The sequence below is a fragment of the Juglans regia genome, chromosome 1 (assembly GCF_001411555.2).
Source record: "Juglans regia cultivar Chandler chromosome 1, Walnut 2.0, whole genome shotgun sequence".
Taxonomy (NCBI): Eukaryota; Viridiplantae; Streptophyta; class Magnoliopsida; order Fagales; family Juglandaceae; genus Juglans; species Juglans regia.
In genome coordinates this window covers 6,099,772-6,114,563 of record NC_049901.1, presented here as the reverse complement: position 1 = coordinate 6,114,563, position 14,792 = coordinate 6,099,772, and the positions used below count along the sequence as shown (strand labels likewise).

The 14,792-nt window shown below is 37.2% G+C and overlaps 3 protein-coding genes across 4 annotated transcripts in view; 2 read left to right on the top strand and 1 right to left on the bottom strand.

Annotated features, from left to right (window-relative positions):
* The window catches only part of LOC108988011 (nicastrin), a 30,018-nt gene extending 26,375 nt beyond the window's left edge, over positions 1 to 3,643 (top strand). Inside the window, exons 14-16 of the mRNA XM_018961092.2 lie at positions 1,532 to 1,616; positions 1,822 to 2,260; positions 3,140 to 3,643. Of these exons, the coding sequence (XP_018816637.1) occupies positions 1,532 to 1,616; positions 1,822 to 2,260; positions 3,140 to 3,404 (789 nt within the window). The 3' untranslated portion in view covers positions 3,405 to 3,643. The remainder of the gene's footprint in view (positions 1 to 1,531; positions 1,617 to 1,821; positions 2,261 to 3,139) is intronic.
* A 659-nt stretch (positions 3,644 to 4,302) lies between these two features.
* On the top strand, positions 4,303 to 10,637 carry LOC108988010 (NADH dehydrogenase [ubiquinone] iron-sulfur protein 1, mitochondrial). Its single transcript, XM_018961091.2, has 5 exons — positions 4,303 to 4,865; positions 5,325 to 5,571; positions 7,526 to 7,820; positions 8,550 to 8,924; positions 9,417 to 10,637. Exons 1-5 carry the CDS (start codon positions 4,442 to 4,444, stop codon positions 10,314 to 10,316), a joined length of 2,241 nt encoding a protein of 746 aa, XP_018816636.1. The 5' UTR covers positions 4,303 to 4,441; the 3' UTR covers positions 10,317 to 10,637.
* Positions 10,638 to 10,957: 320 nt separating this feature from the next.
* On the bottom strand, positions 10,958 to 13,821 carry LOC108988014 (centromere protein V). 2 transcript variants are annotated; one of them, XM_018961097.2, is made up of 2 exons: positions 13,641 to 13,821; positions 10,958 to 11,677 (listed from the first exon to the last, which is right to left on the bottom strand). In XM_018961097.2, the coding sequence occupies exon 2, from the start codon at positions 11,604 to 11,606 to the stop codon at positions 11,172 to 11,174; it is 435 nt and encodes a 144-aa protein (XP_018816642.1). In that variant the 5' UTR covers positions 11,607 to 11,677; positions 13,641 to 13,821; the 3' UTR covers positions 10,958 to 11,171. The 2 variants fall into 2 exon arrangements, with proteins under 2 accessions (XP_018816642.1, XP_018816641.1); XM_018961096.2 differs by having other exon boundaries at positions 10,958 to 11,657; positions 13,641 to 13,820.
* Between the last annotated feature and the right edge of the window lie 971 nt (positions 13,822 to 14,792).

Here is a 14,792-nt window from a genome sequence, read left to right as displayed (position 1 = left end):
TATAATATGTAATCTAATTACTTATGTCTATATAGTGAATATACTTCATAGGTATATTTTATAATTTATATAATAATTAGTCGATAAAATTTAATAATTTCATATACTAGGATGTGTGAATCATATATGAAATAGATATATGCTATCATATTAAGTGTATGTATTAATAATATATGTAGGGATATAATATATTGTTATTTTGGATAAATATCAACTAGTTAGATATTAATTATTTATAAATTTTTTAAAATTTTATAATTCAATGGAGGTTCTACTTGTTAGTTGTATAAATTCAATATTAGATCTTTTATTTTATTTATTTATTTATTTTATTAATTATTAAATCTTATTCAAAAAATTAAAAAATAAATAATTCGAGCTCGAGCTCGAGTTGAGAGGTTAGCTTATCGAGTCGAGCTCGAACAAAGAATAAAAAAAAAATCTCAAGGTCGAGCTCGAGTATTTTGAGTCGAGCTGAGCTCGGCAAGCCAAAGACCGGCTCGGCTCAATTGCAGCCCTAAATGGGACTATAATTTGGAATGTCACTTTTACTAGAAATGCTCAGGATTGGGAACTTGAAGAGCTGGCTGATTTTATAGCTATTTATATTCAGCGAAGTTAGGAGGAAATGGGAGTGATTGTATGTTGTGGTGGATTCACACGGGGAGAAAAAAGTTTACTGTTAAATCTTTTTTAAAGGTTTTGACAATCCAACAGCCCACATTCTTTCTGTGGAAGAGCATCTAGAAGGTTTTTGTGCCGTCTAAAGTCGCCTTTTTTACTTGGACAGCTGCACTTGGGAAGATTTTGATGGTTGATAATCTAAGGAAGCGCGGTATGGTTGTTATGGAGTGGTGCTACATGTGTAAAAGGAATGAGGAATCGATAGATCATTTGCTTTTACATTGTGAGGTGGCTGGGGAGTTATGGGCTGGCATCCTTAGTAGAGCCAGGCTGAGTTGGGTAATGCCTAAGAGTGTGGTGGACTAGTAGCATGCTGGAATAGGCGTCACAATAGCTCTCAACTGGCAGCAGTGTGGCGGATGATACCTTTGTGCTTAATTTGGTATTTATGGATGGAAAGGACTGATAGGTTTAACAACAAGAAGCATGCAGTGGGGGGAATCTGGAATTCATTTGTACTCTCTTTTACAGTGATTTTCTGCTATTGTACTGAAGGGTGGGAATGTTCATGAGTTTTTATTTTCTTTCCAGCTTACTAGAATGTAATTAGGTGTCTCACTTTGTATACTTCATGTGTACTTGAGTATTGCCTTGTTTCATTCTATTCAATAAAGATTCTTACTTATAAAAAAAAAAAATTGTTCTCTTTTATCTTAGCATATCTTTTATTAGTTCTGTCTGGAGATCAACAGGGTTTACTTATTTTTCCTCTGTTTAAAAAGTTTTTGTTTCTCATCACCAATTAGAAGTGTTAGAGGATGCCTTTTAGCTTTTCTAATGTTTCTAGGCAGTAGTTGAAGATGAGTTTTGGCAAATAGTTGGTTTAAAGAACTCTAATGGTTTGCAGAATTCTCTCTCTTCCGGGCTTGTATTGGAAGATTTTGATAGTGTTTTCAGCAACAAGTTCTACCATAGCCACCTTGATAATATATGTGAGTGGGTTTTTATTCTTGGACGCTTCTCTCATCTCTTGGTTAAATTATCCTGTTTACTTATCAAAATATATATATATATATATATAATCTCTTGGTTAAATTATCCTGTTTATTTATCAAAATATATATATATATATATATATTCTGTGTCAGACAGTTATACCAGGTCTCTATCTTTTCTGATTCATGTTTTTTGGTGCAGCAAATATAAACTCTTCAGCTATAGTGGCAGCTGCTTCCCTTGTTGCTCGCACCCTTTACATACTTGCTAGTGACAATAAAAATGTAAGCGGTTCAGCTCTAACTGCTATCAGTGTGAATGTCTCACTAGTTGAAGAACTTATGGGTTGTCTATTGGACTGCGATCCGGGTCTTTCTTGTGAGCTGGTGAAGGACTATATATCACCCACCTCTACCTGCCCAAGCCATTATGCTGGTGTTATCCTCGATGAACCTTCCTCCACTCCATATCCTGGATATGTAGATGATATGTCCAGATTCTTGTGGAATTTTCTGGCTGACAGAACATCTATTCCCAGTGAGAATGGCTCTTCTTGTTCACAAGGTTGCCACAACAAAGGTGCAGTTTGCGTTAGGGAAGAAACAGATGGCAAGGGAGTCTGTGTTATCTCCACAACCAGGTATTTCACTTGCCCATTAATATTAATCCATAATGGGTGGTGCAGAACCTGCACAAGCAGGCCCAATTAAACTCGGGGGAGTGGTGGCACAGTTTTTTGTGGTTTTAAATACTCATCTACTCCTTATAGGGTTCTGCCTTGATTTTGAGTCGTTTTATTTAAGAATTTACTCCCATTTCTGCCACAATTATATATGTACGAACCTCATCCCTATAGGATCATCGACCTTGGCAGGTTGCTTTATTCGAGAGCTACAAACTAGCCAAGCGCTATTCATGAACATCTTAGAGCTTTGCTCAGTAAGATCAACTTTGTGTTTATGGTTGTCATGAACTTAGTCAAGTGTTAAATTAACAACATATTTAACCCACATTCACGTTCGATCCAGCACATACTTGGTTTAAGGTTCTATTAATTTTTTCTCCTTTTAACCTAAAAGATAAGTCTAGTCGAATTCAAATGAATTGTGCTGTATCAAGCTTTGCATGTCAAACACTAATGAGCTTGAGCTAATTGAACTTATTTCGAGACTTATACCCTGAGCTTGAACTTGGATGATTAATGGTAGATTTATAGGGTTGGGCATATCAAACTGAGCTTTTCTATCTCTAGATAAACATCATCGATACTTAGCCATGTATGTATATGAACTTTTGGATCTACACACACATGTAAGCGGGGAATGTAAGGGTTGTGCTTACCATACTCAATGCCAGTGAAATGGGCAGCATGTTCTAATTGAAGCTAATCATTTTATAGCCATATGATGAATTTGCAAATGACTTGTAGTATAACTCCATGTTTAACCATAATTTCTTTTTAGGGACCATGAAAGAGTTATTTTCTCAAAGCTTTAAGGCATATGGTTGATCATTACAGGTACGTTCCAGCATATTCAACACGGTTAAAGTTTGAATCCGGTACTTGGACTGTGTTGCCCCCAAATTCCTCTGACCCAATGGGAATTTTGGACCCTGTTTGGACTGAGAGCAATTGGAATGCGATCGGGTTGCGTGTGTACACAGTCCAGGATGCTGCTTATGACCATATTGTTTTGGTTGCTGGAATATCTGTCACGGTCTTGGCGTATCTTGCCATAGTGACTACGAGAGCAGTCCTAACGAAGGCCCTAAAGCGAGATTAATGCGGTTTAAATTGGGTAACTCTTTGGAACATTCATGAGTAAAGTGTTGAAAATATGATGGTAAAGTACAGGATTTGATCCATTGATTGGTTCGTTATAGATTTTAGGTACTTTCAGTATTTAAATGGCATTCTTTTTGCCTCGGGAATAGTGAATGGAGTTGCTTAAGATGAAAAGACTGGTCCTCTCAATCAGGTGCCAAACTTTTACTGTTTTTAATGGACCGAATATTTAGAGAACTGAATTCTGAAAGCAAGGTTTTGAATGAATGCACGCACGCACGCATAGCTTAAAATGTTTCACATCAACTAATGTAATTGGGAAAGACAATATCTAGAATAAATAAACGCATTTCTTCTTTAGAAAAACTAATTAAATTGAAAGTAGTTAAAACTATCTTAAGAACTCTACATAAAATAAAATAAAAAAGTCTCGTTTTTTGCCATTTACTATCAATTGACCCACTGAGTTACGATACAAATCAGATGAGCTCTGATCAAACCCAAATTTATTAGCATCACGGGGGTTGAATAAAAAATTTCTTCAACCAAAGCTTCTTCATCTAAACAAACAAGAATTCAGCACAATATCTAACATGCAAGAAGCTAGTTTGGAAGGTTGTTACTGCGGCAAGGTTTTCCTGCTTGGTTATAACTAGAAGCTTTCATTCTCCCGGATGTTACAATCTCTTCACCCCCATTGAGACCTCCAACTGGTATTGAAAAATAATCGAATTGTGACCTCATTTATTAACACACTAATAAATATAGAAGCCTTCCACGTTAGCTAATCTTAAAAATGAACTGGGCCTGAAGTCGGTAATTTGGACCAGGCTTGCAATACCAAAGCCCAGTTATACAAACAGTGGAGTCGGTTAACCCCAGATCGGTATGAGGTCGTTTTGTGCGAAGATGCGCTGCTTCCACGCCTAGCATTGTAGCATAGCATCAGCATTGGCATTTCTTCAACCATCCATTCAGCAGTTCAAGCTCACACATACTGATTACATACCTAATAATCAGAGGGATCTCACAGACATGGGGTTGGGCATGCTAGCTTCGAGGGTCATTAGACCTACCGCCTCAAAACTCTCCCGGAATCTTCTCTTCCAGGTCCGGCCTATTGTCTCCACGCCGGAGCTCCACACTCCGGAAGCTTCGGCTGCTCCAGCTCAGCCCGAATCGACGCCGGATCTCCCTCCGCCACCAAGGACCCCTGTCGGCGGGGCTCGAATCCACTTCCCGAACCCTGATGACGCCATCGAGGTGTTCGTGGATGGGTACCCAGTAAAAATCCCCAAGGGCATGACCGTTCTCCAGGCCTGTGAGGTGGCCGGCGTGGACATACCTCGCTTCTGCTACCACAGCCGCCTCTCCATCGCTGGGAACTGCCGCATGTGCCTCGTCGAGGTCGAGAAGTCCCCCAAGCCCGTTGCCTCCTGCGCCATGCCCGCTCTTCCCGGTCAGTCTTTCCTTCTAATTCTATGTTTTTGTATCGTTTTTTTTTTTTTTTTTGGTTTGCTTTGGCGATTGATGGGTTTAGTGTGTTTGACCTTGGTTGTGATCTTATCTTTAGATTTTGTTTCATTTTGGAAAAAAGAATGATTGTTTTCATTTCTTTTGTCGATTTACCTTTAGACGTGCTATTTTATCCAATTCATAAGTTTATGATTAATGAGTTATTGAGATTTTTAATGTAATTTTATCAATGCTACTGCGTAGTTTGTTTCGTTTCGATCTCTTTTCTATATGTCCATAATGTGAGTCATTTAAATTTCTGTTCTTATAAACTATGATAATTGAATTTTGGGGATGACAGCATTCATACTGTTTGATCCATTTTGATTCTAGGTTTGTGATAAGTGCTGAATAACTCTTTTCTTTGAATGATGCTCTGATTCATCTGAGACTTTGTTTTTAGGGATGAAAATTAAGACCGATACGCCAGTGGCAAAGAAGGCTCGAGAAGGAGTGATGGAATTTTTGCTAATGAACCATCCGTTGGACTGTCCAATCTGTGATCAGGGTGGAGAATGTGATCTTCAGGATCAGTCTATGGCATTTGGATCTGATCGCGGTCGGTTCACAGAAATGAAGAGATCGGTGGTGGATAAGAATCTCGGTCCTCTAGTGAAGACTGTGATGACTCGGTGCATTCAGTGTACAAGGTCAGAATCAGGGATCTCTTATACTTTTACCATACAGATGATCATTTCAGTTTTCAAATCTTTTATTCCATTCATAGAATTCAGATATATATATATATATATATATAGAGAGAGAGAGAGAGAGAGAGTAGGAAAATGTTCCCAAATACTTGTTTTCCTTGGAGCGACACTATTAATGTGAGTGAGTTGGATTGTCAGGGTACTTTATGGATTTGGAGTGGTAGAGTTAGATGAAGAAGAGTTTGTGCCTCTTGAACTACTTCCACGATAATATTTCTAAGGGCATCTTGTGTATTGCTTGGGTGAGGAATGTTTGTAGTTTGAGGAATAGTTGTGGCTTTGGAATGTCTTACAGATGGGGATTGTAAGAGAGGGCATTATTTGGAGGGACATGAATGCTAGAAATTTTGAGGATCTTGAACAGATACAGGATGAGTTCAAAACTCTCTTCCTTTGGACAGCTTTCATGGTCTTTTTTTTGGTAGTATTTTTTTTATCAGTCTGCTGAGAGAATATACTTGAAGTAAGAGTTGCGGGAACCTATCCTAGCTTCTCGAGACTTCTAGTGTCAAGAAGCCCATCTCAAGGTCTACAAGATATTTCAATTTTTTGTTCGAGTATTCCAATTTTAATGAGCTTAGTTTTCACAATTTTCTTGTATTCTTCATGTGTACTTGATTGTGTCTTTTAATTAAGCCTTATTACTTATCAAAAGGTTTTCTGTCAGGGGTTGTTAACTTCAAGGAAAATGCATGATAGGTTTTCAGTGTTGGCCTTTCTATTAGAACTACATTTATAAGTTTCAGTGTTTAAGCTATGATGCATTCATAGTAGAGCTTTCTTAACAAAACTTTTATGTACTTGAACTTTATTAACGAAAATAAGTTATTAATTTACTTAAACTAATCATGATTTTCTGTTTTCGTTTCCTTCTTTATAGAATGTAATTAGTTGTTTTCTTTTATATACTTCTTGTATGCATGGGCTGCACCTATTTCATTCGATGAATAAAATTCTTTCTTACTTATCAAAATAATAATAATTCTTTTAATTAGAATAATTTGTAATTAGAAACCCCTAGGGGTTGGCTCAAGTGATAAAGGCATTGGTCTTGGTGGTATGCTCCCTCTAGGTTTAAGGTTTGAATCCTCTTGGTTGCAAACAATTCCTAGGGACCATCGAACTGGTAGATTTTGCCCTTGAATTACCCGAGGTGCACTTGCGGGAAACTCGTTGCCGAGGGCTTGTGCACCCCCAAGATTAGTCTAGACACTGTTCCTGAACACCTGGTGCCAATAAAAAATAAAAATAAAAAAATAAAAATAATAATAATAATAATTAGAATTCTACAATGTAAGGCAGTATTAAATTTATGGGAATTTTAATAACTTCAATGCATGTTCTCCAATTGTTTGGAAATTCATTGCTAATTTGGGCCTTGTGTTACTTATCAAAAAAAATTTGGGCCTTGTGTTAGTCTTACCACTTCAGCTTTTTGACGTGCTGTGATCATCTTCCTAAGTTGTGCTGTTATCAATCCTTTTGGGTTTCTCTTGTGGTGCATTTTATATTGAGGGAATCGACTTTGGGTCTCATGCTTTAGTGTAATCAAAGAGTCCTACAGAGGTGCAGATCAATTACAGCTTTTTGATGTGCTGAAATAATTTTGATCTATCTTATTAGTGACTAGACTAGGTGGTAGGTCAATTTAATTGCTTTAACAGCTTTACAACTGGGTGATCACTGCTATGTCTATTGCTTTGGCAGGAATATTTTGGGTTTTGACACTTTGTAATGTAGCACATTAATGTATAATATTTTATCTAACATAAACTAGATGACAAATGCCTTTACTTTTTTTGTTTTAGAAACAAGATTTATGCATTTTAGTTGTAGCCCTGGCCCCTGTGAGCCTAAATAAGCTTGTGATGCTGGCAATTTTTTGGTCCAACAGGTGTGTGAGATTTGCAACAGAGGTTGCTGGGGTTCAGGATCTTGGCATGTTAGGCCGTGGCAGTGGAGAGGAAATTGGGACCTATGTTGAAAAGCTTATGACAAGTGAACTTTCTGGAAATGTAATAGATATTTGTCCTGTTGGAGCCCTTACATCAAAACCATTTGCATTTAAAGCTAGAAACTGGGAGTTAAAGGGAACAGAAAGCATTGATGTTACTGATGCAGTTGGTTCCAACATCCGAATTGATAGCAGAGGTGCAGAGGTCATTCGCATCCTTCCCCGGTTAAATGAGGTAGAGTTTAAGCGACATTGTGGGTTATATTTCTGCTTGACTGTCACTTGTTTGTGTTTGGTAGAGCATCATTGTCCCTCTTTTTTTCTGTGAATTTGAGCTGTGCAGTCAAAGGCACAGACAAGCACTGATAAAAATAAAATGATGCCTAGATAAGTAGATTTCCAGGTGCTAATCAGCTATCGTATATCATAGCAGTTTGATTAAATTGAGCACCTGATCAAACTTTGGAATAAATGAACCAATCTTGTCTCACTTCCATGGCTTCTTCCTTGTAAATATCATTTCTTTCTTCAGTTACTGGCTTGGATCAGCGGTGCTTCAAGGCCACGCTCAATCATGCTCTCTTTCTCTCTCTCTCTCTCTCTCTCTCTCTCTCTAGATTTGACTCGACCATTTAATGGTTTGATTCCTATGTCAACTGTGGAACTTTAAGAGTTAATGAAGCTGACTTTGTATTTGACCTCGATTTTTTATAAAGGAAAAAAATAAACTTTAATATGCATAATTCATTTTATCCTTTTTCATTTCATTTAAATAGAGTGGAGAATTTTGGTTCCCGTCTTGTCCTTTGTAGGACAATCTTAGACTTATAGGTATACAAGTATAAACTTTTGGAACTTCTGGTTAGCAAAAATTGGAACTTCTGGTTAGCAAAAAAGGAATGTTACTTAACTATCTTCTATGTATTAGTTTACCTATTGAGCTATCTACTCTTACTTGTTGCAGGACATTAATGAAGAGTGGATATCAGATAAGACTCGTTTTTTTTATGATGGTTTGAAGAGGCAGAGGCTAAATGACCCTATGATTCGTGGTGCTGATGGGCGTTTTAAGGCTGTTAGCTGGCGTGATGCTCTTGCTGTGGTTGCCGAGGTATTGCATCAAGTTAAGGGGGAGGAAATTGTTGGGATTGCTGGTAAGCTGTCTGATGCAGAATCCATGATGGCACTAAAAGATTTCTTAAACAGATTGGGGTCAAACAATATATGGTGTGAAGGAAATGGCATGAACCCCGATGCTGATCTGCGATCAGGATATATAATGAATAGTACCATTGCTGGTCTTGAAAAAGCAGATGTTTTCCTGTTGGTTGGTACCCAGGTAATTTTCTGGCAGTGATTCTATGACTTGGGGGCACATGGTTAAAAGAAATGCTTTTATGTTACTGTTACAATCTGCAAAGTATCAGCATCTAGTTGTTTGGCATTCATGTGAGGTTGTAAATGTTTTCCTTGATATGGAATTAAATATGTCTGCACCTCCGCGCCCGCCTTTTTTCTATATCTCTATTTCACAATTGTTCCTTTTTTTTCCCGAAATGCCCATTACAAAACCCTAATTTATAATCACTTGGGCTCTCTCTTGTATATGCTCTTAGTATTTGGGTTGCACCCTCGATAAAATTGCCTTATAGAAAAACTCCAATTTGTAATTACTTCAATTGTTGAGTAACATGTGACCTCTATAACTTTTTGTGTAGGGATTGTGAATGGGTGGGTAAGTAGTGAGTTTTTTGCGGTTGCCGATAAATTTCATTTGTTCAATCATGTTCTGGATTTTGAAGGCTAATGTTTTCTATAACAATATTGCCAGCCAAGGGTTGAAGCTGCCATGGTAAATGCCAGAATCCGAAAGACAGTCCGTGCAACGCAAGCTAAGGTCGGTTACATTGGCCCTGCAGCTGATTTCAACTATGATCACCAGCATCTTGGCACAGACCCTCAAACACTTGGTGAAATTGCTGAGGGTCGCCACCCTTTTTGCTCAGCCCTCATGAATGCCAAAAACCCTGCCATCATTGTTGGTGCTAGTATTTTTGAGAGGAAGGACAAGGACGCAATTTTCTCTGCTCTTGAAACAATTTCAAAAAATGCCAATGTTGTCAGACCCGATTGGAATGGATTCAATGTCTTGCTTCTCAATGCTGCCCAAGCTGCAGCACTTGACCTTGGACTTGTGCCTGAATCTGAAAAAAGCATTGAATCTGCCAAATTTGTGTATTTGATGGGCGCTGATGATGTGGACATGGAAAAGGTTCCGGCTGATGCCTTTGTCCTTTACCAAGGACATCATGGCGACCGGAGTGTGTATCGTGCCAATGTCATTCTCCCCGCAGCAGCATTTAGTGAGAAGGAAGGGACATATGAAAACACAGAAGGGTGCAGTCAACAAACGTTGCCTGCTGTTCCCACAGTTGGTGATGCTAGGGATGATTGGAAGATTATTCGAGCTCTGTCTGAGGTTGCAGGGTTGAGGTTGCCCTATGATTCACTCGGGGCTATTCAATCCCGGATCAGGACAGTGGCACCAAACCTCCTGCGCACGGATGAGAGAGAGCCAGCCACCTTTTCAGCTTCATTGAAACCCAACTCGAATCAGAAGATGAGTTCAACACCATTCGGGACAGCCATAGAAAATTTCTATATGACTGATTCCATTACCCGAGCATCAAAGATTATGGCTCAATGCAGCGCGTCACTATTGAAGAAATGAGCAGTAGATTTTTACTATTCTAAATAATGGTGCAGATCTTTTTTCTTTATCTATCATCATTTGGGCGGTGTGAGGCCCTGTTTGGCCAAAGCTTCTGGAACATTGGAAGTACTTCCAATAAAAGTTTCTTAGGTGTTATATTATTGCAATGTAAACGATTTTTTCTGAGACGGTTCGCATGTAAAACGTGGGATTTTCCAATTCATACCCTGTTGTATTGGCTCAACTATGAAAATATGCCTCAGCTTCCTTTCACAATTTTCTCGTCAGATCTACAGCAGCAGTCTCGTAGAGAGAATAAAAGCTTTTTCTGTTTGACCCCGAATTTCCTATTGTTATCCAGTTTGGCAATAGATCAGCGAAAACCTGCAGCTAATGCATTTGATCTTACTCAGGTGAAGTTCAGAATATGTTTTCGATCGTCGTGAAGTATTTAGAGTGAACAAGGGTGGCTTTGAGATTTCCATGCTTTTCTCTTCCTGCTTTGTTCTGTAGGGGGTTCTACGTACTGTGCTACTGCTTTACTCAGCTGTATTTCCTCACAACGGTTTCATCTGTTCTCGTGGAACACAACAAATTGTTCAAGATAAAATACGATTATACGTTTTTGCATTCTCTCTCTAAAATTTGAACGTCAAACATGATAGCTGGAAAGATTCTTCTTCATTTCCGATTTTTCCACTGAGTTCTTGCATTTCTAACCAAACACATATGATTGATGGTTTACAAATTTCCATTGCCGTTAATACATATCATGAAGTAGATTCCAGACGGTATCAACCTCCAAAATAACTAATTGTTTCCATTAGCATCTTGTGTTCGAATTAAACTTATTTCAGGACATATAGGTGGAGATCACTTTGACCCTTCAGCTGGCGGATTTTGCACCTTCGAGAGTGAAGCTATGCCCGTCTGATCGTATGAGCTGTCCCAATTTCTCCCATCAAAATACTTAATCTCAACATGGGTTAGTGTTCCAGGATCGACACACCTAAATGTAACTGCAACTCCATCTGGGTTTGAACGTGGAATGTAAAATGAAGTTATGCCACAAACTTTACAAAATGTGTGCTTTGCTGTATGAGAACCAAAGGTGTAGGTAGTAAGAAACTGTCTGGAATCTCCCAGAAGCTCAAACCTTTCAGCAGGGACGATGAAGTGAGTGTTCTTCCTCATGAAGCAGTCAGAACAGTTGCAATCCCAAGCTACAATGCTGGTAGGAGCTCGGACTCGCCATCTTACATTCCTGCAGTGGCACCCACCATTATGCACTACCGTCTCAGAATCCATTCCCCCAGATTCTAGATCTCCAGTGGTGTTACAAAAGGATGACTAATTAATCTGTTAACAAGACATATAAGCTACAAGTTTATTGTAAAATTTTGAACTGGTATTCAGAAATATTCCATTCTCGTAGAACTCCATATGGAATTAGTTTGATAACTTTTTTTTTATAAGAAAATTGGGTTTTTCAAACCGAGCCAGAATTATAATTATATTTCAATATCAGAAAAACGATCCTAGCTTCTCAATATGCAGATGATATTCCATGAAGTTGATCAGAATGGTTAAAAAAGTAGATGTTGGAAGATTTAAGATTGCCTTGGGTTCCAAAATTTGAAACAGTTCAATAAGAGAAAATTAAAAAAAGAAGAAAATACTAGTCTACGAAACTCTTCACAAGGTTCAACATTTCTTTCAGACTTCGGTATCACATTCTCATTATTGTTAATTTATGCAGGCACAAACTGGGTTTTAAAACTTACAACCTGCCCTGAGAATGGGGAGGAAGTGGTATTTCAGCTAGAGCTAATAGGGAAGCTTCAGTTTCAATTATAATAGATCATTGTTTAATTAATGAAGATGCCCTAAGAATGTGCCACAGAACATTTATTTCCCACTGCGTTTCACCTAACATGGAAGCCAGAAGTCCACAAAATGAGTCTATTATTAACAATTGGAATTGATTGACACGATTGATGATATTGGAAAATTTGGTTTTCCTTTTAACTGAAAGTTTAAAGGTGTGCCATCACTTAGAAATGACTCCCACTTTCTATAAAGCCAACATTAGAAGATGGATATCAACCTTTATGGGCCTTTCTAAAGTACAATGGAGCCACATGATACATTTAATCTGGAAAATACATGTCCCACATATGTTTTCTATGAGCCTCTGCTTCACTGACTATTACAAGAGAGAGACAAAGAGAATCCTACTTCCCAACAATAACAGAATTTTAACATTCATATTAAGGCCTATCTATGATATAAAACTCTCAATGGTTATCTCATTCCCATCATGAAGAAATGGGAATATAATGGATATAAATCCCTGTAGGTAGTTCGAGTTCAATCGCCATTATGATAGTTTACTGTTGTCTTGATCACGTACCTAATTTTGTGTCACGACTCATTGAAAGCAATCATTAACGTTTTCACATGAGTATATACATAGAACAGATACTTGTATATCATAACCTGACCAAATGTCTCTCCTGTAACCTAACTAACAACTTGCAGGACTAACTTATAATCACCTTACACCATAACGGCCTGTCACATCTTTAATCCCTTAATCAGGAACAACCTAGTTTGGGATTTTGTGTTGGTTTCATTCTCTAAATATGAAACCATAAAACATTATTAACTCAGTATTTCTTAGTATGCGGGTTATTGGATGAATTATTTTCGTGTTGAGTTTTATTCTCTCATTCAACAATTTAGGTTGTTCTATGAAGCTTGTGACCTCCGACTTTAAAATTTAGAAATTAAGAACTTCCTCTCACCATGGCTAAGCAAACGTCGGTAATAAGTAGGCCAAACTATTGTCAACATCAAGTATGAAAACGTTATTACTTAATCTACCCTAACAATTCGTTTGAGATCCCACAAAATCAAAATCAGTAGATCTCATTGCAACTGATAGGAATTAGGAAATATTTGGCAGTCAAGATTTAATGAGAAAGACTATAATTCGAGTGATTGAGAAAGACTATAATTCGAGTGATTGAGTCTACAATACGATCTTAGCAGGGATGGTGGATTTGTATCCAAGAATAATTTATACACTTCATTCAAAACAATCACCAGTTAAGCTCCAATTTCACTTTCTCCCCAAAAATATACCTCCTTTTCATTCTTAACTGATGAAATTTTCCAGAGCATCGAAACCCACAATAATAGAATGGCTCTTGCTCTTGCACTTGCACATCAAGTAGGTACATATCTTATAAGATGCTTAAGAAGAACAGAAGTGAAACTTTAATCAAAGCCACAGAAAGTAAGAAGAACAGAAGTGAAGAGGAGGAGATAAAGGGTTACCTGATAGCCAGGCCTTGTGGGAATCCCTCGATCCCACCAAGTTGACAGAGCAGCACTGAGACTGACCTTTGGATCAAAAGTTCAAAACCTCACCTTGGTAGTAGGTAGCAGATGGCGTCAAATGGTCAACAAGGACTGCGAATGGATCCGTCAATTTCAACGGGAATGATCATTATTCGAAGATTTCTACAACCGAGTGACAGATGTTTTTCATCACTTATCTTTGTAACGTCGGCAAGATACGTTAAGCCTCGCGTTAATATCACAAAATAAATATACGACACAGACGTGGGAAAGCATGATGCTCAATCTTTTATTCTAAGCAGAATGCTATTCATATATGTCTTTTTTAATTATCAGTTTCATTATTTTTTTTTTACCTGATTAAAAATTATCTATTATTTTTATTTATTTATAAATTATTTAGTACTGTCACGTTAAAAGATGATTAATAATTTTTTTAGTATATTTGAAACTATAAAAAAATTATATTTTCAAGATGGTATATATATAAAGCATATCTAGTAAAATACTTACATGACATAATTTAATTTAAAAGATAAATTTTGAATTTTGAATTTTACAAATCGAAATTTATCATTTAAGTAATGTGGATGTTGTGCTCAAGAACACACTAGTTTGAGAATAAAATAACTCTAACTGTGATATTAAGGACTGGCGAGTTTTGATTTTATTATTAATTTATTATTAGGAAAAACAACTCTTGACCTCTAAATTATAACCCATTCTTAGAATGCAAAAATGCTGCACATAAACTAAAATCAAAATAACAATTTTTTTTTCTATCAAATATTACGTAGGTACCACGTACGCATCTAAATCGAACTCTTAAAAAAGAAAGCAAAATAAGTAAAACGTCAAAATCTTGGCGATTAAATCATAACACTGATTATATATATGCGCAATTATATCTTTTCATAATTTGAAGATGTCTCTTATTTTATGATGTTCTTTGATATATACTAACGATGATCATGATCTCCATATTAATTATATCCTTTTGCCCATGCATTAAGCTTTTTTTTCTTTTTCTTTTTATTTTTCTTTTCCTTCCCAGAAGGATGTTTTACTATATATATAAATATGGAGGACCCAAGAAGGAACCTAGCTAACATGCACCGGCCAGGTGGA

Bases quoted from the DNA above. Each gene is read 5' to 3' on its own strand.
- LOC108988014 (XM_018961097.2), bottom strand. From the start codon at position 11,606: ATGGATTCTGAGACGGTAGTGCATAATGGTGGGTGCCACTGCAGGAAT.
- LOC108988010 (XM_018961091.2), top strand. From the start codon at position 4,442: ATGGGGTTGGGCATGCTAGCTTCGAGGGTCATTAGACCTACCGCCTCA. The intron at 4,866-5,324 runs GTCAGTCTTTCC...CTTTGTTTTTAG, and splicing joins CGCCATGCCCGCTCTTCCCG to GGATGAAAATTAAGACCGAT. The intron at 7,821-8,549 runs GTAGAGTTTAAG...TACTTGTTGCAG, and splicing joins TCCTTCCCCGGTTAAATGAG to GACATTAATGAAGAGTGGAT.